The following is a 23,686-nucleotide window of genomic DNA, read 5'->3' as shown; positions in this document are numbered from 1 at the left end:
CCCTACATTGCAGAAAAAGTTTGGAAAATAAAAAACTAATGATAAAAACTAGTTAAAAAAAAACGCACCCCCCCCCCAAAACAGACAAACTCTAAATAAAATATTGGCAGACTGTCAGTTTCTGCCAGTACTTAAGATGGTGGGGAGGCGAAAGAGCTGTTTGGGAGGGATCAGGTGGAAGGGTAATCACTGCATTATAAAAACTATTACCCCTATCAGCTAAATAATTAACCACTACACTGCCAAGAATTTCAGAACTGTGATGCACAGCTGTAAGTAGAAGCCTTCTAATTACCAAAAAGCAAAGGCAAAGTAAATCACGCTTGCTGTTACTAAAAAATAAGGATCACAGAGAAGTTTTTATATCTATTTGTGTTATGATTGCATAAGCAGCATGTAAATAAAAAAAATTTAGTGAGAATTACAACACTTTAAAAAGTTTGGGTGACCACAACTGCGTGATACAAGTTTTTAGAATTGACTGTACCCTTAAAAAGGGACATGAAACCCAAAATTGTTTTAATGATTCAGAAAGATAATACGATTTTAAACAACTTTCTAATTTACTTCTATTATCTAATTTGTTTTATTCTCTTACTATCATTTGTTGAAGAAGCAATGCACTACTGGTTTCTAACTGAACACATGGGTGAGCCAATGAAAATCGGTATTTAAATGCAGCGACCAATCAGCAGCTAAAACCTAGGTTCTTTGCTGCTCATGAGCTTGCCTAGATAAACCTTTCAGCAAAGAATAACAAGAGAAGGAAGCAAATTAAAGAGAAGTAAATTAGAAAGTTGTTTAAAATTGTATTCTCTATCTGAATCATGTAAAATAGTTTAAAAACCTTACTGAGTACACCGATAAGAATAGTGTAAGCCACATACAAGTATAACTTCTCTACAACAAAAACACAATTCCTGTGGATTTCAAAGCTTTCATCTAATTTTAAGCAGTCAAATTCAGTGTTTTTTTTTTAGTGCTCAAGAAATCCACACAGGCTGTATTTAATTGATTTCCCTAATTTAAGTTGAGATAGTTACATTTGAGCTACTTAAATAGCCCAAGAAGGGACATAGCTAAAATCTTACCTGTTAGGCTTACTTGAAGACTGAAATTGAGAAACACTGCTCTTATTTGTAGCAGCTAATTTAAAAATGGACACTCAATCAAAATTAAATTTGTATTATTCAGATAGAGCATGCCATTTTAAAACAACTTTCCAATTTACTTCCATTAACTAAGTGTGCACAGTCTATTTATATTTAAACTTTTAGAGTCACCAGCTCCTAATGAGCATGCGCAAGAATAAGTGTGTATGCATTTGTGAATGGCTGATGGCTGTCACATGGTATGTGTATGCATTTGTGATTGGCTGATGGCTGTCACATGGTACAGGGGGAGTGGAAATAGACAACTTTTACTACTCATATGAAGTTCAGACTAAGTGCTATTTCATTTTCTTGTTATCTTGCATTTGTTGATTATGCAAATCTACTGTGTTGACTTTAAGCGTCCAAGCATACTAAGAGAACAAAGCAAATTTGATGATAAAAGTACATTGTTAAGTTGTTTAAAATTGCATGCCCTATCTGAACCATGGAAGTTTAATTCTGATTAGACCGTCCCTTTAACTTATGCATCAGGCTGCCCCTTTAAAGTTCAGCTAGCCCTCATAAGTATACTTTAATTATACAAGCTATTTCCATCCTACACACTTTTAAAGCTCTTAACAAAAACATTTTCTTTACACTAAACACCACAAATATAAAAATGGGTTCTAGTGAACCCAACTCCACACTGAGAAATTGAGAACTATATACCTCCTATAGTGTACAATTTACCCTGATAAGACAAATAAGAGTAACACAAATAATGAAGAGCAGAATATATCCAGGTAGAAGTTCAGAGGGATTAAGTTTGGGTCCATGGCGGCGGCGTTTTCATTAAGCAGACTATAAAATCACTCACCATAGACGGATCCTGCCGTCTTTATGTCCTGTGGCAATGCAATCCTCTCTGGGGTGACAGGCCACAACTGTGAAGTTGTGATTAGCACCTTTCTTGGATGTGGCGCTTAATGGGAACCTTAAAGGTAGAATGGAACAAAAAGCTTTTAGCTTCTCATGATAAAAAAAAAAAAAAAAAAGTTATGGGCTCAAACAATTTTTTACAAGAATGTTAATGGGATTGCACTAATTGTTCCTAACAAAATAGTGTTTTCTTTAAAATGTATTTTATTTTTGTGGAGAGAAAAAAAAAAAAAAAAAGAATGGTGCTGCAATGAGTAAACCTAATATTTCTAGTCACTTTTCTCGCTAACTAGTTATCTACATTCTAATTGTACAAGGTTGACTCCTCCCTTTCATATAGTGTGTGTATGCAACAGATCTCATCATTACTACCTCCCATTATCCACCTCCAAGGCTTCTCACAATGCTGCTCCCACAATCTTAAAAAACTCATCTATTTAGACTTAGGCTTTCCCCCCTCTGCTCTGAAAGGAAAGATCTTTTACTTCCTCGCAACAAAAGGCTGCACCCAATAAGAGAGAGAGAGAAAAAAAAAAAAAGTTATGAATGTGAATACTCTATCAAAAGTGATATGGATAAATAGTGCACAAGTCCAACAAGTTCTTTAACTATTGTTCCCCCTCTGCCCAGGCTGCTCCTTGGCCAGGGTCTCCTTGAACCTTGATGGCGAAGAAATCTAAAACACAAATGAAACAAGCCCAGCAAACAAACGGCCCAGCACAGTCTGTATGAAAACTCCAATTGTTGACATCTGATGATTGAATATTGGAGTACCTGTGTATCCTGCTACCTGTGATCAGTCAGCTGGAAAGTTCCAGCGGCGCTCGCTTTTTGTGAGTATTCTGTAAACTATTAAAGGACCATTATGCACTCAAAATTTCTAACATTTATTGTATACATTTATTGTCAATTAGTGTATATGCCCCAATGTTATTGAAAAACATTATTTTAATAGAGGTAAATTTAAAATTTGAACTTACACATTCACCCTTTGTCCGTCGCCGTAATGCTCCGCCTTCATAGAAGGGCAGAGCTAACACACAGTATGGTAACAACTACTGACCAATAAGGTTGCATATGCAAATTGTCGGTTGAACTGTCCCCTTTAAATTGTGCATGCGCCAGCCCTTACGTGCACGGCTTGCTCGTTCACTGTATTCTTTTGTGCAAGCGCATTGAATTCCATATAGAATGACGTGCTGTTACAGAAGCTGTGTAATGCTTGTGAATGAAGTGCAGCGTTTTCATATGTATACCTACTTTTCATATATACACACTGTACATATAAAACTGCTGCACTTCATTCACATGCATTACACCCACAGCTTCTGTCACAGCGCATCAGTGGATCTGGAATTCAATCAGTATAATCTTCCAAAAATGTGAGCAGCAAAGTCTGCAAGTTTTAGGTTTCAAGAAATCGGCAATAAATAATCCAGAATCCGGTTACATTTGTCAAATAGAAAAGGATAGATATGAGCCACAGAATTGTTACAAGAGCATTTTTATATTATCACTCTTCATGCTGACACTACCCAATCAACACCCGCATTATTTTTAGAGTCATCTCACAATGTATCAATAAAAAGTTAAAAACAGGAATACAAATATTATTAGTTTGTAAACCATTATTATGTAGGCATTAATTTTTACAAAGTATGGAGCCTCTGACTAGGTTTAAACTGGTGGGTCTTAGGTTACCGACAGTGGAACATAACTAAACAAGGATTAGAGAAAAAACGTATGTCATCTGCTGATTTGGCACTTAGCAGAGGCAATAAACATATCTACAAACATTATATTATTATATTATTTTCTTATGATCTTTGTATTGCTTTTTAAATATGAAATGAATTTCATTTTTATACATAATCCTTTTTTTAATTTATTTATTATAGACTTTTTTTCTCAGTTTTTGGATAACAAAGAGAATAGTGCTGTTGTAAGGAAATGTCACAATATATGCAGATCACCTTTGTTTGGTAAAAAAAAAAAAATTCAGAACAAAAGATGATAGTATAAAAAGCAATGTATATAATTCAAGAGCCCATTTTTTTCACCTCACAATGGATAAGAAGCATAAAATGTTGTGTGGAGTGTAAGGGATGCCTTTTTCTATTACAAACTGCTGCGTGTATATGAAAACATATCCAGATCTTTATAGCTTCATATCTACTTTACACAAATATTTATAAAGCCATAAAAAGGTCTCTTTTCCCACAAACACACCAGTCCTAGCAGATCAATGTCTCATTTACACAAACACAGCTAAAGTGTTTGTCTGACAAATACTCTCGAACCTTGCCAGATATCCCAAATTTTTTTTTTCTACTGACAGTTCTACTGTGAGGAGCATTTGATTACGCTCCTCAGAATAGAACTGACATCACCACCAATGAGAAGCATGGGATCGCGGAAGCGTACACAGCAGAGCGCAATCCCATGCTGAAGACAAGGTGACGTCAGAGACAATGGCACACATGTGCTGTACAACGGATCCTTACAGGAGCGCGCATACCTGAAGCGGCTGAACGTATTCACAGAAACGGTCTGGGCTTGGTAAGTATTACAAATGTTAGTGTTCACATGCTAATAAATACTTTTTCCTTTAGGTTGACAAATGTCAGGAGGGGTACAATAACTACACATACAATGCTAAATCCAATAAAGGAAAGAAAATATGAGTGCATAATGTCCCTTTAACCTTTTGATACAGAGTGTGCTTGGCCATTTTGATGACATTGTTGCCTTTGTGTTTTACATTTTGTAATGTTATAACATTTTCTGCTATCCAAAGCACAAATCAATCACATAATTTAACATAAATGTATCTAATGATAATTAGTGCAATAAAACAAGTAAATATTAGCTAATGTTGGCTTAAATTTTAGCCAGGTGGTCTGCATAATCAGCTGGGTAGTGTGCCAATTAAAAAAGGTCCTTGGGAGAAAACTGGTTTACATAGAAATGACCAATTCTTACCAAAAATAATTCTTACTCTTGAAAAAGTAGACTGAGAGCTTCAAACCTTTGACTGTTGCAACATATTTACCCTGCAAATTAAAATAAAAATTACTTAATGTTTTACATCAGATAGGATGACAGAGGAACCATGCATGAGTATATTTATAGCCAATAAAATCTATACAACATATTAACCAAATGCATATATATATATAATTTTTTTTTTATTTATTTGCTTGATAGATAACTATAGCTCACATCTCTTCCCAATGCGGTGCATTTGGGCGACTGGCTGATATCTTCAAAGAGAACAACCATTTCAGTGACTTCAGATTCTTGATCAGATGACTTTGGCAGTTTCATAGAAACCAGCTGAAAAGTATCTATGAGAAAAGCAAAAACAAAACAAAACCAACAGTCTTTAGTTTAAAGGACCATTAAATACAGCAAGTTTGCATAACGATAAGACAATGCAATATCACTTACTCTGATAAATTACAAAATGTACTTCAATTTGACAGCCCCCTGTACCATATTACAGCCATCAGATAATATACTGCAAACTCTTGCACATTCTCAGTAGTATGAAAACTAGTTGTCAACACTAGGTGTCGTTTTAAAAGGTGTATTGTAATTTTGATTGCTATAGGTAACTTAACAGGTGGATAGGATTAAGGTACCATTTAAGTCACATACTTGTAGTGTTGTCTTAGCATGATTAAGGGTCTGTTATGACCGAAACCTTGCTGTTTTTCTGGTGTATGTCACCCTAATAAAGAGCAATCATTTTGCTACTACTAAAGAGGTGCTGCGGTCTTTCTTTCTATTTGGATTTTGGAAGGGGTTAGCAGAGACCCTATTTGGCCCACAGGCACTATGGTGAACTTTTCTAAAATGTGCTGCACTCATCTTACTTGGTTTCCATATTATGGATTCTGCAGAGCAGCGTGCACCAATGAATAATGAAGGTGATGAATCTTCTGCAATATTTTCCTATACAGACGTTGATGCAGCTTGTACAACAGCCCTAGTAAGGGGATCTTGTGACTTTTTGAGACCGTGAGGTAAAGTGTGTTAAAAAAAAAAAAAGATTATGCAAAAGCAAAGAAAAAAAAATGTATTATGCTTGAGTTACACTCTACTACCTTGGCTGAATATTATTGTGTCAAGAAAATACCAAGAGGGCTGACAGTTAAATTGCGTCCAACTTTGATGACTGACAACTCTGTTTATACTTTGAAAGCATTTTATACAAATTTCATTTGATTTAGTTGTATGGACTGTTGATCGCCTGAACGTTGAAGTGAAAAAACAGACTGTCAATGAGTTGGAGACGAATATTCAAACTGCACTTACAATAGAGGACCTGCAGGTTATGAAAGACAACATTGAAAATAAACTACAGCAATATACTTGGAGGGGCGTAAGAGGTTAAAATTCTCTAATGATGAGGATGATTACGTTGGTGGCCGTGTTTACAACTGGTTTCTTGACAGTGCGCAACGTCATTGGAGAAGTTGGAACTATGCCTGACCTATACAACGCCGTAAGGAAGACACGTGAGCTCTGAAAGTGGATTAGATTCAGTGGAATCTGATATTTTAAGCTCCAGCTCTGATCAAGACACAGGAGAGGAGGCAGCTTCGGTCAATGGACCGGAAACAACCAGTGAAGATGCTGGCATCACGGTATCAACCTACAGGGAATACATGAAATCGGAAATAGAAAAGTTTGTGAGTAACTGGGGTGTTTCTACTAATATGGGGACTTTGACATTACACAGCAAGATTTATGCGTTGAAGGTATGAAATTTTGTATTGATGCACCCCTGGTAGATACTCAATAATAAGGGACTTTTATTCTGCCGAGTAAGGACATTAATTTGTTCTTCAGATCCATCAGGCTTAAATCTTTCTATTCTTCAGAAATTAATATTGCACCTAATAAAGATATTATTGTTGATGTACCTTTAGACATTAAAGGAAAGTAAATCAATTTTTTTTTTCACTTTTTAAGAACTACTATAAATGTTAAGGATATTTTTGATTTGTACCTTTTAAACATTTTCTTTAATTTTTTTGTAATTTGGCCTGTAAAATTATTATTAAGCCAAACCCATTATTTGACTCATTATGTGAGCCCTATAATAATGTTCTACCTAGGTAGAAACATCATGGCGGCCTGCATGCGCATCAAAACTGTGTACACACCAACGCATGCGCAGATTCGGCCCCTCTCATCTCCTTCGTGGTGAATCATGATCCAAGCAGGGCGAACATGTGGATCATGATGTTGATGCCAGAAGGATTGGCGCACTAGAGCGCTGAAGCTTCACTGTGAGCGGACGGTGCCGAGGAAGGAGCAGTAGAAGAAATACCAATATCGATCAGGGTAAGTATGCAAAGTACCCCTAGACCAACGAGCACATTAAATAGTTATTATATATATTAAAAAGCCTAGAATGGCATTCGCAAAAATGGCAGCGGTGCGCGTTTGCTAATACTGCGCATGCGATTCCCTTTAATAACCAATGCGCTGGAGATGTTGCCATAATTATACTACTATGAATATTTAAATGAAATGGATGCAGACACTTTCCTATTGGATGGGGAACAGGAATTCATTTTTCATAAACTCTGCCTATTTTTATGGTCCTTGCCGCTTGGTTTATGCGATTTAAAAAGTAAATTTAAAGGAATTTAGAAGCTTTGTTTCTGCAAAAAAGTAGGTTTATTTTATTATATATATATATATATATATATATATATATATATATATATATATATATATATATTTTTTTTTTTTTTTTTTTTATTATTATTATTTTTTTTTTTTGTACTATTGTGACAAGATATCTAACCCTTTAAGGGGTTTGGTCCAAATAAAAAAAAATCTAAATTTGTGCCACCTAACATGGGAATAGAAACATTTATAACATTTGTTAAAAAGGATATAGACAAAGTGTTAGACCTAATCTGTCTTTTGAGGAAAAGAATGCAATAAAAACTTTGAAGGAAAATCATGATATTGTTATAAACAGTGCAGACAAAGGTGGCGCTGTTGTCGTCTTAGATAAAGATTACTATGTAAATGAGATCCTTGAACATCCTAGGATATGGACCCATTAAACTATATACAAATGGAAATTGGGATGGTTGTTCAAAGAGCTGTTTCCAATGGTCTGATCACTGAGGCTACTAGTAAACATTAAATTAAAGATAACCCCCTTATACCTGTGTTCTCTTCATTGCCAACAATTCATAAAAATATTAACAAACACCCAGGGAGATACATTGTGGCTGGGACTGAATCTGTATTTTCAAACATTGCCTTTTTTTTTTTTTTTTAGACAGGATTTTAAATCCAATAGTTAAAGTAAAAAGATATTGCTTAAAGGACACAGATGATTTTCTAAGTAATATTGTGGATTTTTAAGTTAAATGGTGAATGTATTCCATTTCCCTTGGATGTTGTAAGTTTATACACCTATACTCCACATGAGGTAGGCTTAAAAGCTGTTAAAGAACATTTAAAGGGAAGTGGAATGTACTCACCACAACACAGATTTTTTTGGATCTATTAAGGATCATCTAAATTACAACTATATCCTTTTTCAGGATACCTTTTACCTTCAGGTACAGCTATGGGATCCAGTGTGGCCCCCCTCTTACGCTAATCTGTTCGTGAGTACCATTGAGAGCAAATTTATTTTTTGTGACAGGATTTCTTTTACATTGTTTACAATGGTTTAGATTTATTGATTACATTTTTGGCGTATGGAGAGGATCCCTGGATTCTTTATTACTTTTTGTAAATCAATGGAATTATGCCAGAGTTGAAATTTACATTGACTAACTCAAGGGATAACATACAATTTTTTGTATACTAATGTTAAGATCAAGGACAATAGATATATTACTTTCCTTTATGTTATGGAAACTGATCGTAATACATTACTCCATAATAAAAGTTTTCACCCTGATAGGTTTTTTAAATCAGCTAATGAGTTAAAGGGACACTGAACCCAATTTTTTTTCTTTCGTGATTCAGATAGAGCATGCAATTTTAAGCAACTTTCTAATTTACTCCTATTATCAAATTTTCTTCATTCTCTTGGTATCTTTATTTGAAATGCAAGAATGTAAGTTTAGATGCCGGCCGATTTTTGGTCAACAACCTGGGTTGTTCTTGCTGATTGGTGGATAAATTCATCCACCAATAAAAAAGTGCTATCCAGAGTTCTGAAGCAAAAAAGAAGCTTAGATGCCTTCTTTTTCAAATAAAGATAGCAAGAGAACGAAGAAAAATTGCTAATAGGAGTAAATTAGAAAGTTGCTTAACATAGCATGCGCTACCTGAATCACAAAAGAAAAAAATTGTGTTCAGTGTCCCTTTAAGAGGATTGTTAAAGTGAAAGTCAATCCTAGCGTTATACAAATGCTAGGGTTGACTTTTGAAACGAATAAAGGGGACTTTCATTCATGAATTATAAGATACTTCATGTAGAAAGCTCCTTTATTTGATTCAATCGGCTTGGCGCCCATGGGAGCCGGATTTACCGCACGGCTATTGGCTAAGAGGTGAAAACGTCACCTCTTAGCCAAAACCGTTTTTTAGCCGTGGGCTGCTGTACCAGGTAAAAACAGTGATCAATTGAAACAAATAAAAGAGCTTTCTACATGAAGTATCTTATAATTCATGAATGAAAGTCACCTTTATTTGTTTCAATAGTCAATCCTAGCGTTTGTACAACGCTAGGATTGACTTTCACTTTAAGGAGGATTCAGATTTAAGATTACGAACTGAAGAGATGAGTAACAGTTTTAAAACAAGGTTATCCATTGGACATCTTAAAAACAAAAAGGGATGAGATATTTAAAAGGGACAGTCAAGTCCAAAATAAACTTTCATGATTCAAATAGGGCATGTCATTTTTAACAACTTTGAAATTTACTTTTATCACCAATTTTGCTTTGTTCTCTTGGTATTCTTAGTTGAAAGCTAAACCTAGGTAGGCTCATATGCTAAATTCCTTAGACCTTGACGGCCGCCTTTAAGCTGAATGCATTTTGACACTTTTTCCCCACTAGAGGGTGTTAGTTCATGTGTTTCATATAGATAACATCGAGCTCACGCACGTGAATTTACCGAGGAGTGAGCACTGATTGGCTAAAAAGCAAGTCTGTCAAAAGAACTGAAATAAGGGGGCAGTTTGCAGAGGCTTAGATGAAAGGTAACCACAGAGGTAAAAAGTGTATTATTATAACTGTGTTGGTTATGCAAAACTGGAGAATGGGTAAATAAGGGATTATCTATCTTTTTAAACAATAAAAATTCTGGTGTTGACTGTCCCTTTAATATAACTATGTTGGTTATGCAATACTGGGGAATGGGTAATAAAGGGATTATCTATCTTTTTAAATAATAAATTGCTCACATTACAATTCTATGATAAAAAGAAAAAAAAAATGGGGGGGGCGTGTCCGAACACCGACTAGAATGGCTGCTTTTCCACTACGGCTGTAAACCCAAGCAGATAAATCCGCTGTTTATCGCTCATTAGCATTAAAATTCAAGGCTTCTCTGAATACTACTGTGTTGTCTATCTCTAAAGGAGCAGAATTATATAATTTTTATACGTGTTTCCAGCCTGGCAGACCAGCGCTTGTGAGGTACGCAGCAGAGGCCTAACATCGGCCTGGATCCTCATTCGCCCTCCCCAGTTTCCTGATCAGTCAGGTCCAGCAGCTGAAAGAGCTGAGCAGCTATAAGAGCTGAATTTAAATTGTAAGACATTGCAAATACTGTGAACTTTATTATAGTTATGGAGTCGAATCACATAACCCTACTGAGGATGGTAGACCGTTTATTTCAGGAGCATTTATTGCGCTTTACTGAGACCCTACATCTCACATGGGGGAGTGTTTGTAAAGAGATGACACCGAGGTTGCAGCATACCTCGGAAGACAAATCAGCCCTGCAACAAGACACCTACTTTATAGAGCCTGCGATGACAACATGCCAAGCAGCTTGTGCAGTGACATCCTTCTGGGGCAATGGGAGCAGCATAACAATGCATGGTTCTGCTGAAAGTTTCGTACAGAGGGAGAGTGAAGAGGTCGCAAGGAAAAGACATGGAGGTATGCCCTGCAGCCCGGATACCAATGAGACCAGCTCCATGACCCCAAACCTGTCCCGAACACAAACAGGGGAGAAAGATCACCTGGCTGAAATGCCATATGGTCAGGACCCTGCCTTACAGCTGATAAGAGCTCTTATCAGCCGTCCGGAGTGAGATGTGGCATTACACCCGAATCGGAACTCAGAGTCTAAGCCTGAAGCAGCGGGCACTTGAATCAGAGAGGCCCTTTGTTTCTGTATATGAAGCACAGTGCAGGATCACTTCCACACTCGAGATTCACCTGAGCGGTCTCAGACTGTCACTGTGCCCCAGATCAGGAGTGGGGTAATTTAGTATCCTGTTAACTAAGAGTCAATTAACCACTCGGTGGGACTGACACACTGACTCTCACATCTAGGGACATGTTGTTTGTTAGAAGGGACATGTTATTTGTTAGATGTGCCTCCTATTCACCTATCGTTTCTATTCTGTCTATAAGTGCTTAATGATGTTCACATAAGTCTGTCTGTAACTTAGAGGGGAGAAAAGAAGGAGGCGCCACAATAGTGTGAGATCGTAGATGAATAGGACCCCCACAAAACGATACAAGATCACTTACTAGATTCTGAGCACTTGAGAAGTGCCACAGGTGCAGGCTGAACTATTCACAAGCTGTCCAGCGAGCTTATCCTCACGATCTACTCCGATCCAATAGCCAAAGTGAAGATTTCGTTAAACCCCACAAGTACTTGGGGTCGAAAAGATGCCCAATGATGGTACGAGTATCCCGGTTAATATTGCTTGGCTCCGGTGTTCGCTGCTATGGACGCTCCTCCATTAGCAACGAGGCCTAGTTGCTAATGGAGGAGCGTCCATAGCAGCGAACACCGGAGCCAAGCAATATTAACCGGGATACTCGTACCATCATTGGGCATCTTTTCGACCCCAAGTACTTGTGGGGTTTAACGAAATCTTCACTTTGGCTATTGGATCGGAGTAGATCGTGAGGATAAGCTCGCTGGACAGCTTGTGAATAGTTCAGCCTGCACCTGTGGCACTTCTCAAGTGCTCAGAATCTAGTAAGTGATCTTGTATCGTTTTGTGGGGGTCCTATTCATCTACGATCTCACACTATTGTGGCGCCTCCTTCTTTTCTCCCCTCTATCTGCAGATCGTCGCTGGTGCCATCAGCTTTGGAAGGAGTATTTGCTGCCGCATACCCGTTATCTGAGTGAACACCCGGAGGAAATAATCTCCACTACATGAACTTTGGATAAGAACTATATGTACACCCTATTTGTATTTGGGCACCTATTGTATGTATCCGGTATTTTTATGCAATACCTCCACTAATATGTGTCTCTAATATTGTTTGTTACTATTGTGCGTTTGGAACTACTCTCGCATTGATAGTTATTTTATCTCAGCAACATAGTTGCTGGAGGTTGTTTTCGATATCTTTATTTTTGATTTGGAAGACACATTAGTATCACTTTTTAGGCACTGTATTTTAGGTTTATCCGAATCCACATTTATATTGTTATCTATATATTTTTTTGTACACACACATGTACTTTTATATATAGTTATCCATCACATTAAGAATACAGTTGTGAATATATATCACACACATCTCTAATCCTTGTCCTTTATTGAAGAGGGCATTTAAGACATTGAGATATACATCACATGTTCACATGTACACTTTTGTACACTTTATTTGTGTGCATATTTAGGCGCCTTCATTTTTTTATATCACTGTCTGTAACTTAGCCTAAGCTAACGATGAGTGTTTGATATGTTGTATTCCACTTTTAATAACAGTTAATCATACGAGGCACATGGAGACATAGCTCATCTGGAGGAATGGATATTATGCACTGAGTTCCGTAATAATGGCGCCATCTGTCCCACCTCATGGAGTCCTTGTTTAATGTTTTTTCCTATATATTTGTGTTAACCTCAATTTCACTTTTAGGTCTGCTGACAGGTTGGGTCCATCTAATCCCTCTGCCCTTATAAGCGTTAACGGTCAGGTGGTACAGCTCCTCTGTCATTAATATATCATCTCAATTATGTATATTCATAGCTCCATACTCCCTAAGATGTTAAAATGCTGGCTTCAAAAAGACCAATGTTGGACCTCCTTTTATTATCTGCAACATTGATGTCTATAGTTCCTCAAACCAAGTATATATGCAGCAGGGGTTTAAGAGAGGCCCTATAGGTTTAATAATTATGGAGTGACCCCTATAGTCCCTCTTTCTACTCTTCTGTTATGTTTAGAGCCCAAGAGAGGCGATTATTTTAAGAGGGAACACAGTGTTTTTTTTTTTGTTTTTTTTCCATAAACCTTGATACTTACATTTGGGGGTCACTCCTCTTATTTTTATCAGTTCAAGTTATATAAATAGAAAAGAGGATAATATAGCTAATGTGGGCATAATTGTGATTATATTTCCTTGTTATGTGATATATGTAATTTAACATATACTGTAAGATCTATTTGATGGCCTGCATAACCAGTTGTTACCTTCAGTACTCTGATAATAAAGGTTTGGCTTCTTGTTAAGTTTAATTTTTTGTTTTGCATTTTATATCTGGAATTCTGTAGGCTATATCCTCAATAAAAATATAAAACTAAAAAATATAAAACTAAAAAAAAAAAAAAAAAAAAAAAAAAAATGGTTCAAACTTGTGGATGTAAGCAAATGTTTAATGGTTTCTATACATGCCAAACTGAATATGCCATTTAACTATTGAAGTGTGGGCTTTGTTATATTGGAGAGACGACACGGGGTGTTAGAGAACGCATGACTAAACATAAATCAACTTTAAGTATTAAAAATTGTACCAAACCAGTCTCAACATTTTATTGAAAAATATATAATATTAGTCAGTTAAGATTCCAAGTAATTGACCATGTGCCCTCATTGAGAAGAGGGGGCAATAGGGAATTAATCCTTTTTTTTAAAAAAAAAAAGAGGTAGGTTGGATTAACAGATTAGGTACCCTGATACCCTAAGGCCTTAATAGGGATTTTGATTTACATTTATTTGTATAATGTAGATATATTCTTTGTGAATACAATTGTTTTAATGTATCTCATTATAAATTCATGGAAATATGTGAAAATCCCATCCGTTTGTTTTCTATGCCGTTTACAATACAGTACTGTTTCTATAATCACAATATTAGTATAATTTTCTAGAAAGAAATGTAATTATAGTTGTCACCACTAGGTGTCGTTTTAAAAGGTGAATAGTAATTTTGGTTGCTATGGTATAGGTAACAAAGGGACATGAAACCCCATTTTTTTCTTTCATGATTCAGATAGAGCATGCAATTTTAAACAACTTTCTAATTTACTTCTATTATCTATTTTGCTTCATTCTCTTCATATCCATTGCTGAAAAGCCTATCTAGATAGACTTTGAAGCTGCTGATTGGTGGCTGCACAGATGCCTCATGTGATTGGCTCACCCATGTGCATTGATATTTCTTCAGCAAAGAATATCTAAAGAATGAAGCAAATTAGAAAATAGAAGTAAATTGGAATGTTTAAAATTGTATTCTCTATCTGAATCATGAAAAAAAAATTGGGTTTAGTGTCCCTTTAACAGATGGATAGAATTAAAGTGAATGTAAAGTCAGCTTCCTGTCTAAACATGTGTAACAAATGTTAATAAAAAAAGTGGACTTTCATTCATCAATTGCTAATTTTTTCAATCGTTACCTTTATTTTCACTAATTTATCATCCTCCACCCGCCATTCGCGCTCTGTTCCTGTTTATAACGGACGTCTTACTAGCCAATAACGTCTCTAACCACAGGGGGACCCACCCCCTTAGAATGACGTAAGAAGTCCTTTTTGCGCATGCGTTTGATTCTGGTTGAAAGCTAATTTATCGTCGGCTCATGCACATTTCGCACATGCGCAATAGAACAGTATACGGAGTCCTGTCATTTCCTAATTATTTCAGCACTCGGTAAGTTGATATGAAAGGGCTCCGTATATAAGTACTTTTAAATACAGTTAGATGGCTTGAGAAAAGTAATTGATTTTATATTATAGAAAGTGACTTACACTCGATATGTATTTCTCTGCTAATTGGCGGTATAACAGGCTGGGGTGTTAGGAGATACTGTCCGCTTTGCAACGATAGTTTTCATTGAATGGACTCATTCAATGAATACTATGTTTTTTGACAGCGGAAACCGGAGTAACGCATGCGCAATGGCAATAGTAAACGGTAGCGCACATTGCTGATACGTAAACAGCGGGTGGGACCGCTGTTTACGTAATATGGAGGAAAATCAGGAAACAGTGAGTGGGAGGAGCGGTTAAAGTAAATGAAGCATATTTACTATATGAAATTAGAAATAAATGATTACTTTTAGTAAAAAATTATTGTGGCGGTATGCTTAATAGGATGATTGTCTACATAACTATATCATCCAAACCGGAAAAATTGACACTCACTTTAAGGTACTATTTAAAGGACCACTAAATACAGTGGAATTGCATAATTAACAAGTGCATAATAAAAAGACAATGCAATAACACACTCTGAATTTCAAATAACCAGTAGATTTTTTTTATGACAAATGTATTTTTGTATCATGTGACAGACATCAGCCAATCACAGATTAGTATACGTATACCCTGTGAGCTTGTGCACATGCTCAGTAGGATCTTGTTCCCCAGAAAGTGTGAATATAAAAAGACTGTGCAAAATTTGATAATGAAAGTAAATTGGAAAGTGTCTAAAAATGACATGCTCTTTCTGAATCATAAGAGTTTATTTTGACTTGAGTGTCCCTTTAAGTCACATACTTCTAGTGTTGTGTTAGCATGATTAAATGAATAGTCAAGTCAAAATTAAACTTCCATTCAGATAGAGCATGCAGTTTTAAGCAACTTTCTAATTTACTCCTTTTATCAATTTTTCTTTGAAGGAGCCGGACATTTTTGGTTCAGCACCTGCTGGTGTCTAAATGTAGCCACCAATAAAGCAAGCACTATCCAGTGTGCTGAACCTAAAATGGGCCGGCTTCTAAGCTTACATTCTGGCTTTTTTTACAAATAAAAAAAAAGATAACAAAAGTACAAAGAAAAAATTATAACATGAGAAAATTAGAATGTTACTTAAAATTGCATGCTCTATCTTAATCATGAAAGTTTAATTTAGACTGGACTATCCATTTAAGGGTCTTGTGACTGAAACGTTGCCGTTTTTCTGGGGTATGTCACCCTAATAAAGAGCAATTGTTTTGCTAATACTACAGAGGTGCTGCAGTCTATTTACATTCTCAGTAGTAGCTGGTGCCTCAAAAAGTGTGCATATAAAAAGACTGTGCACGGTTTTATAATGCAAGTAAATTGGAAAGTCTCTTAAAACTGCCTGTTCTGTTTGAATCATGAAAGCTTAATTTTGACTTTAGTGTCCATTTAAAAGGATTGTTAAAGATTGCAATAAAGAAAAATATTTTTTAAAATTGTCCAAACTGTTCCCTTGCAGAGCTAAAAAAAAGTTGAAGGCACAGACATCTCCAGCACTATTCACAAGACACAAAAAGCTCTTCTTGGCATACTCCCCATATCAGCTGCACACTGGCTGGAAAAGTGCACGCAACCAATCAAACAAACATTGTGTGTGCAGTAGAAAGTGGCCTTCAGCATTATTAAACTGAGTAAATGAAGTGCAGACTGACCCATGAGGAGATGTGACCAAAGACCTAGGGGAGACATACCTGAGGCTTCATTGTTGTTTGTGGGTGTTATTGCACATACAAAGTCCACAGCGGTAGACGTGTATAACCCAAACAGTTTACATCCTGCTAAATATGTCTGTAAAAGAAAGACAACAGGGATTAGCAGTGTATAGTTATCCCCTAAAAATACATTATAGCAACAAAAAGCCTTTTAATTACAAGACACTTCTGTTATCTTGCTATAGAATAATGTATTGGCCAAGTCTAAACATTTTATAAACAAATCAGGCTACTGAAAAACATTTACAGCTATCACGAGCTAACGCCCTCCACTACTTGGCATATTTGGAGTAGCTGGCAACGCTAGTAGCCACAGTCATATTGTTACTATAAAAGTAAATAATAATAATAATATAATAATAATAATATTATTATTACCTAGTATTTATATAGCGCCTTTCTCCCAATGGGACACAAAGCGCTTTTTTAGCGCTCGCTCTCTGAATTAACCAAATCGGCAGCTGAATAGTAATAGTTGTTATTACTACCCAATTTAATGGTACTGTACTCATTTTATTGGCCTCGGAAGGATGAAGGGCTGAGTTGGCCCTGCCGGAATTCGAACCTGTGACTGTGGATCTTTGAACAGGCCTTTGTAGTCTGTGTTTAATCCCTGTAAAGGGGTTAAACAAATAGCTGAAGTCAGCTCCAGAGCAGTAATGCACTACTGGGGCCTAGTTGAACACATCTGGTGAGCCAATGACAAGAGGCAAATGTGTGCCAGCAATCAGCAGCTATTTCCCAGTAGTGTAATGCTGCTCATGAGCATAAACAGGTGTGTTTTTTAACAAAGGCTACCAATAGAATGAAGCCCATTTAAAACAGAAGATGAAAAATCTCTTAAAATTGCATACAAAGTTTCTTGTTTTCAGTGAGAAAGTGACAAAAAGTATTTAATCTACATTACAGTTAGGTAGGCACAAAGAGATAAGAATAGAGAGAAACAAATAGAGCAAGTAGTAGATTGGTGAGAGAGAAAAAGGCAAACAAATCCTCAGCTACTGGCATTATGACAGATGCACATGCTAGTTTAGATACTACAGATATGTTGGGGAACATATTCATATACATACCTTTATTAAAATACCATCCATGAAGTCCCATAATTTAATTGTGCCATCCAGAGAGCAAGAATATAGCTGCACAAAATAAAGACATAGAACAGCAGATAAAGACAAAGCTGACTGTTTATTTTTATTACAGAAATCCTAGTGACCAGTATAAACAATTGCCAACACAATGTATTTCCTTGTTATTGCCCTTAATGCGCATAAATGTACACAGGATTCTCTTCAGGTTTTCTACATTCTTCCCTTCCTGCCATGAGGAACTCTACTACCCTCAACACAGAGAGTGCAATAGCAATGCATTAGAGCATTTTATGATTAAACAAAATTGTTCTTGGTAACGGTTATGTTATTTTGTATGACGTAAACTGCAGTGTCCTACTTAAAGGAATATGTTATGTAACAGTAAAATGATCTAATTCATTATTGCATTTTACTATTTTATAAATGCTCCAAATCAACAACACACTGAACATGAATTTAACCCCTCTGTGGGGGATAAAGCACCTAGATATTAAAGGGACAGGAAACCCCAAAATTGTCTTTCATTATTTGGATAGAACGTACAATTTCAAACAACCTTCCAATTTACTTCTATTATCAAATTTGCATTATTCTCTTGCTTTCCTTTGCTGAAGGAACAGCAGTGCACTAGTGGCAGCTAGCTGAACACATCTAGTTAGCCAATCACAAGAGACTAATGTGTGCAGGCACCAATCAGCAACTTGCCCCCACTAGTGTAGAATATCTTTTTTTTTTTTTTTAAATAAGGGATACTAAGAGAACGAAGCACATTTTAAAATAGGAGTGAGTTTAAAAATGTCTTAAAATGACATGCTCTATCTGAATCATGCAAGTTTAATTTTGACTTTCCTATCCCTTTAGCATTTGTTAAAAATAAAATAATAAAAAGCAAGCATAAATTAGAGTACTATTTAAAAGGGACACAACCAAATTTTTTCTTTCGTGATTCAGATAGAAAGTTGCTTAAAATTGCATGCTCTAATTTACTCCTATTATCAAATTTTCTTCGTTCTCTTGCTATCTTTATTTGAAAAAAAGTTTCTTTTTTTTCAGACCTCTAGACAGCACTTTTTTATTGGTGAATGAATGTATCCACCAATCAGCAAGAACAACCCAGGTTGATCACTAAAAATAGGCTGGCATCTAAACTTACATTCTTGCATTTCAAATAAAGATACCAAGAGAATGAAGAAAATTTGATAATAGGAGTAAATTAGAAAGAAGCTTAAAATGTCATGCTCTATCTGAATCACGAAAGAAAAAAATGTGGGTTCAGTGTCCTTTTAACATGTCTTTGCTATTTAAGGAACAGCATAAAATGTAGCAATAAACCTCCAAGAGAAGTCTATGGTAGCTTGTATTATTGACCTGTGGTAAAGTAATAATTACTCTACAGCCAAAAGAAGTGAAAGTCAGAGGCGCGACTAAACCTACCTTGTTATCACAGACTACACAAACTATCCTAACATTCAAAGGCTATAATGTCATATTTACAGACATTTCCATGTGTAACTTACATACTTCCAACCCTTTAATGATTTCCCTGCCTTGTAGATACAGTCAAGACTACTGTTAAAATGCAATGTATACTGGAAAATGTAAGGTTCTACAGTTTGGAAGTAAGAATAAGCAGGCAACCTATTTAAATTGGACTACACTTGGCAAAACAGAGGAGGAAAGGGATTTGGGAGTACTTATAGATAACAAGCTAAAGATGGGTGCACAATGCAGGGCAGCGGCTTCTAAGGCTAATAACATACTATAATGTATTAAAAGAGGCATTGATACATGAGTGAAAGCATAATTCTGTCACTATATAAATCCCTGCTAAGACCTCAACCTTGAGTATGTAGTGCAGTTCTGTGGACCAATCTCAAACAAATACATTGCAGACTTAGAAAAAGTTCAGAGAAGGGCCACAAAACGAATAAGGGGGAACTGAGAATGTAAGCTATGAGGAGAGGTTAGCCAAACTGGGTCTGTTTTCTCTAGAAAAAAAGGCACTAGGGAGGTGACATGATTACGTTAAAGAAATATATTCAAGGCCCATATACAGAGATGACAGAAGCTCTGTTTATTCCAAGAAAATTATTTGTGACTAGTAGTCACAATTTAAGGCAGGAGGAAAGGAGATTTAATCTTCAGCAACATAAATGTTTTTTCACTCTAAGAGCAATCAAATTGTGGAACTCATTTCCTAAGGAGGTTGTAAATGCCAATAGCTTAGATACATTTAAAAATGTTTTAGATACATTTATGGCTAGAAACAGAATTCATTGAAATGATTGTGTTAAATGGGTCACCTTTTTTTAATGGGATTAATTTAAACTCAACTGGAGCTTTTAATTTAGGTATAATTAAGATTTGTATAGGTTGAATTCGATGGACTTCTGTCTTTTTTCAACCTCATCTACTAGGTTACTTTCAACCAAGAAAACAATTTGTATACTGTGCTCACTAGTCCAATAAATTACATAAATGTTTACAAATATGACCCCTCACTGTAAAGCTGCAAACCTTTTGGATACACAAATATAAGTTTGTGTATAGTGGCCCAGGGGATATCAAGCACAAATACAGACCAGAGACATTCTGCCCTTGACAAGTACAGTGACAATTTGCCATAATACCTGTAAGTGGTTCTTGGGGTTCAGTTCAATGCCAGTAACCAGGCCTCTGTGTCCCTGGAGTACGTGTACACATTCTTCTGTGGCTGTGCTATAAACTTTGATAAAGTCACCTGAGACACACAGGAGGTATCTTTAAAAAATAAAAAATAAATATATATATATAAAAATGTGTTTAAACATTGCAATTACTACAACCATTTGCAGTAGATGCATTACTTTACCGTGTATATCATTTTGTACAAAATACTGCGATTAACACACACAATTTAATATATTTGTCTATTTGAATGCCCTACAGACATTTTTTGTTCAAGAGGTCAGCAAATATAACAGAGGGTACAAATTAGCAATTTCCCACCAAAACATTCAGTCAAATTAGTTTATATCAATGTATGTTCAGATACAATAAGGAATTGGAGCTTAAAGCTAAGTGTAGAATTGAACACTTAAAGTGAATGTAAACTTTCATGAATTAGTGCCCGATTTTTAAAAATACTATTAAAACCAGGGACATTTTCATTCATGAAAGTTTACATTGAAGCATATTTTTAAAAAATACCTTTCTCTTCAGGAAAGCCGGAGCTGCGATCCCCCATCCGCTTCTCATGCTGTACTTACACAGCAATGACGAAACCGGCATCCTCACGACATGAATGCTCTGGGAGGGAAGCCTTGATTGGAGGAAGCCTGTTTTGTCATTGCTGACGTAGGTACAGAGGAGCTGTGGGCAGGGGATCGCCGATCCGGCTTTCCTGAAGAGAAAGGCAAGTATTTTTAAAAAATACGCTGCAATGTAAACTTTCATGAATGAAAGTGCCCCTATTTTTAATAGTATTTTTAAAAACCGGGAACTAATTCATGAAAATTTACATTCACTTTAATGTTATAACAAGAAAAGGAAAAGATTAACACTTTATGTAAACAAATTACGTATACACAACATTCATCTAAAATTGGGATCAGGGAAAGGGTATATCACGACCATTCCCTTATACTCAAAAGATCCCAACACAAATTTAAAAACAAAGATAGGCCAGGAAGCCAGAGGGGGTGAATGGGTAGTATCGGATCACTCAGAATGGTAATAGGGGTGTAGCAAACTGTTCATACTCTCAGCACAGGCATACCTATGCGCTCAAAGGCGTCCTCCTGCATGCAAGCTTATTAGGGGTTACTCAGCCGCTTTCTGACTAATCGCCCTATTACTTTTTGAACATCAAATATCCAGAGGATAAAACCCATCCATTTCACTTGCTCAGTCACTTCAGTGTACCATTTTCAATTTATCGTTACTATATCATATATTCATTTAAATTAATAACTTTGTATCCTCCGAATGTAATCACACAGACCCCAGACAAGCTACCCTCCGGCCCCGCCCACCGACGCATTTCGTCACTAACAAACGTGACTTTAAACAAAGTGTTAATCTTAACCTATTCTTATTATAAATTGGTTTATATGGCAGAAGATTGGTTACCTTTTCATTATGGTAAACTAAAAGAAAGAAACAAAGGTTTGGGAAGTAGTTTCTAAGAAGCAACAAAATACATGACTGAGGAAAGCGGTCACAGGGAAGTCATAAATGAGACACCTGGCATACCCAGCAGTTCATTTCAAACACTATTAGTAACAGTTATGTAATATACACGGACGTGCAAAAATGCTGCAAGGTAATCATTTTTAAAAGTGTGCAGGGTGGCTAATAATGAATAAAAAAAAAAAAAAGAAAGAAAAATGAGAAAAGAAAATATTTTAAAAATTAGACTATTTTAATTAGATTCATTTTTTTTTAAATAAATGTTTTTTTTGGAGGTAAAAACTATTTAAGTAACATTTTACATTTTAAAAGGGACATGAAACACAAACTTGTGTCTTCAGAATTTGGATAGAGCATACGCATTTTATGCAGCCTGTTTCAAAGCTACCATGGAATGCATGTCTGTTTACAACTGGACATTAATTACACATTGAATAAATGCAGAGCTCCCTGCATTGTTGGTTGATTATGACATGCTTCAAACTTAAAAACAAGTTTATTTTGTTCTCAGCAATAGAACACCTATTTAAAAGAGAGTAACATTTTACAATCCCCTTTTGCAAATGCAGCAAATAAATAAAATGTGGATGTCTTATCTATGCTTTCCCATGCAGTGATAATGACAAATACTAGTAATGCCTAGCAGTCTTAGCACCCAGTTCACTGCTATGCAGTATTAAAGCATATTACTAGTAATACCCAGAGGTGACCGTACCCATGCTCTATCAAACAGGTAATAAGCGTAACACATACTACTAGTCAGGGCCGTCTTTAATATCGATTGGACCCTGGGCAAACATTTCGTGCTGAAGCACTTCTTTAGTGAGTACCAAATAACAGCCCTGGGCTGCTATTCAAGTATTCAGTCCACAAAATACATGGCATCAGGCAATACTCCCTTCACATCCCTCAGACAAACACTGTACTTTGAGAGGAATTGGGCATCAAAATGCTTAGAAGCACCTTTCACAGAAGAAATCAAGAACGACTTGCTTCACCATCCTCCAACGAAGGCAAAGTTTGTAAAAACCAAGGTATGAGTGAGGTGAGAGGTGTATTTATAGGCATTTTGAGGTTTGAGAAACTTTGCCCCCTCCTGGTAGGAATGTATATCCCATACGTCACTAGCTCATGGACTCTTGCCACTTACATGAAAGAAAACAGGATTTTTGGTATTGCAGCCCTGGGGGCTTTATGGAAAATCACGGTACTAAATAAATTTATTTTTTAAATGATTAGCCCAGCAGTACTGCTGGGTTAATCATTTAAAAAAAATTATGAAATAAACTGCAATTTGTGAAACTGGACCTAAGCAGTACTAATATAAATATATATCTATATCTTCCTCCAAATTGGATTAATTTAGTATATTTACTTATTTATTTAAAATTAAATGTATTTATTAATTAAAAGGTTTGTTCTTTATTTATATAGTATATATTTTTTTCAAGCACACAAAAAAAAATTATGTACAAATTTAATGTATAAATGTACATAAACATAAATAAGCCATGTGATTGGCATTGATTAAT

General features: G+C 35.9%; 1 protein-coding gene across 1 annotated transcript in view; it reads right to left on the bottom strand.

Moving 5' to 3' along the window:
* The window catches only part of WDR75 (WD repeat domain 75), a gene marked incomplete in the record, with an annotated part of 145,005 nt that overhangs the window by 105,225 nt on the left and 16,094 nt on the right, over nt 1-23,686 (bottom strand). Inside the window, 6 exon segments of the mRNA XM_053698601.1 lie at nt 1,972-2,088; nt 5,016-5,086; nt 5,256-5,380; nt 16,873-16,969; nt 17,967-18,032; nt 20,615-20,744. Of these exon segments, the coding sequence (XP_053554576.1) occupies nt 1,972-2,088; nt 5,016-5,086; nt 5,256-5,380; nt 16,873-16,969; nt 17,967-18,032; nt 20,615-20,744 (606 nt within the window).

Source organism: Bombina bombina, chromosome 1 (genome assembly GCF_027579735.1).
Source record: "Bombina bombina isolate aBomBom1 chromosome 1, aBomBom1.pri, whole genome shotgun sequence".
In the NCBI taxonomy this organism is placed as follows: domain Eukaryota; kingdom Metazoa; phylum Chordata; class Amphibia; order Anura; family Bombinatoridae; genus Bombina; species Bombina bombina.
The sequence above is the reverse complement of the archived record's forward strand: the minus strand, read 5'-3'. Positions and strand labels throughout refer to the sequence as shown.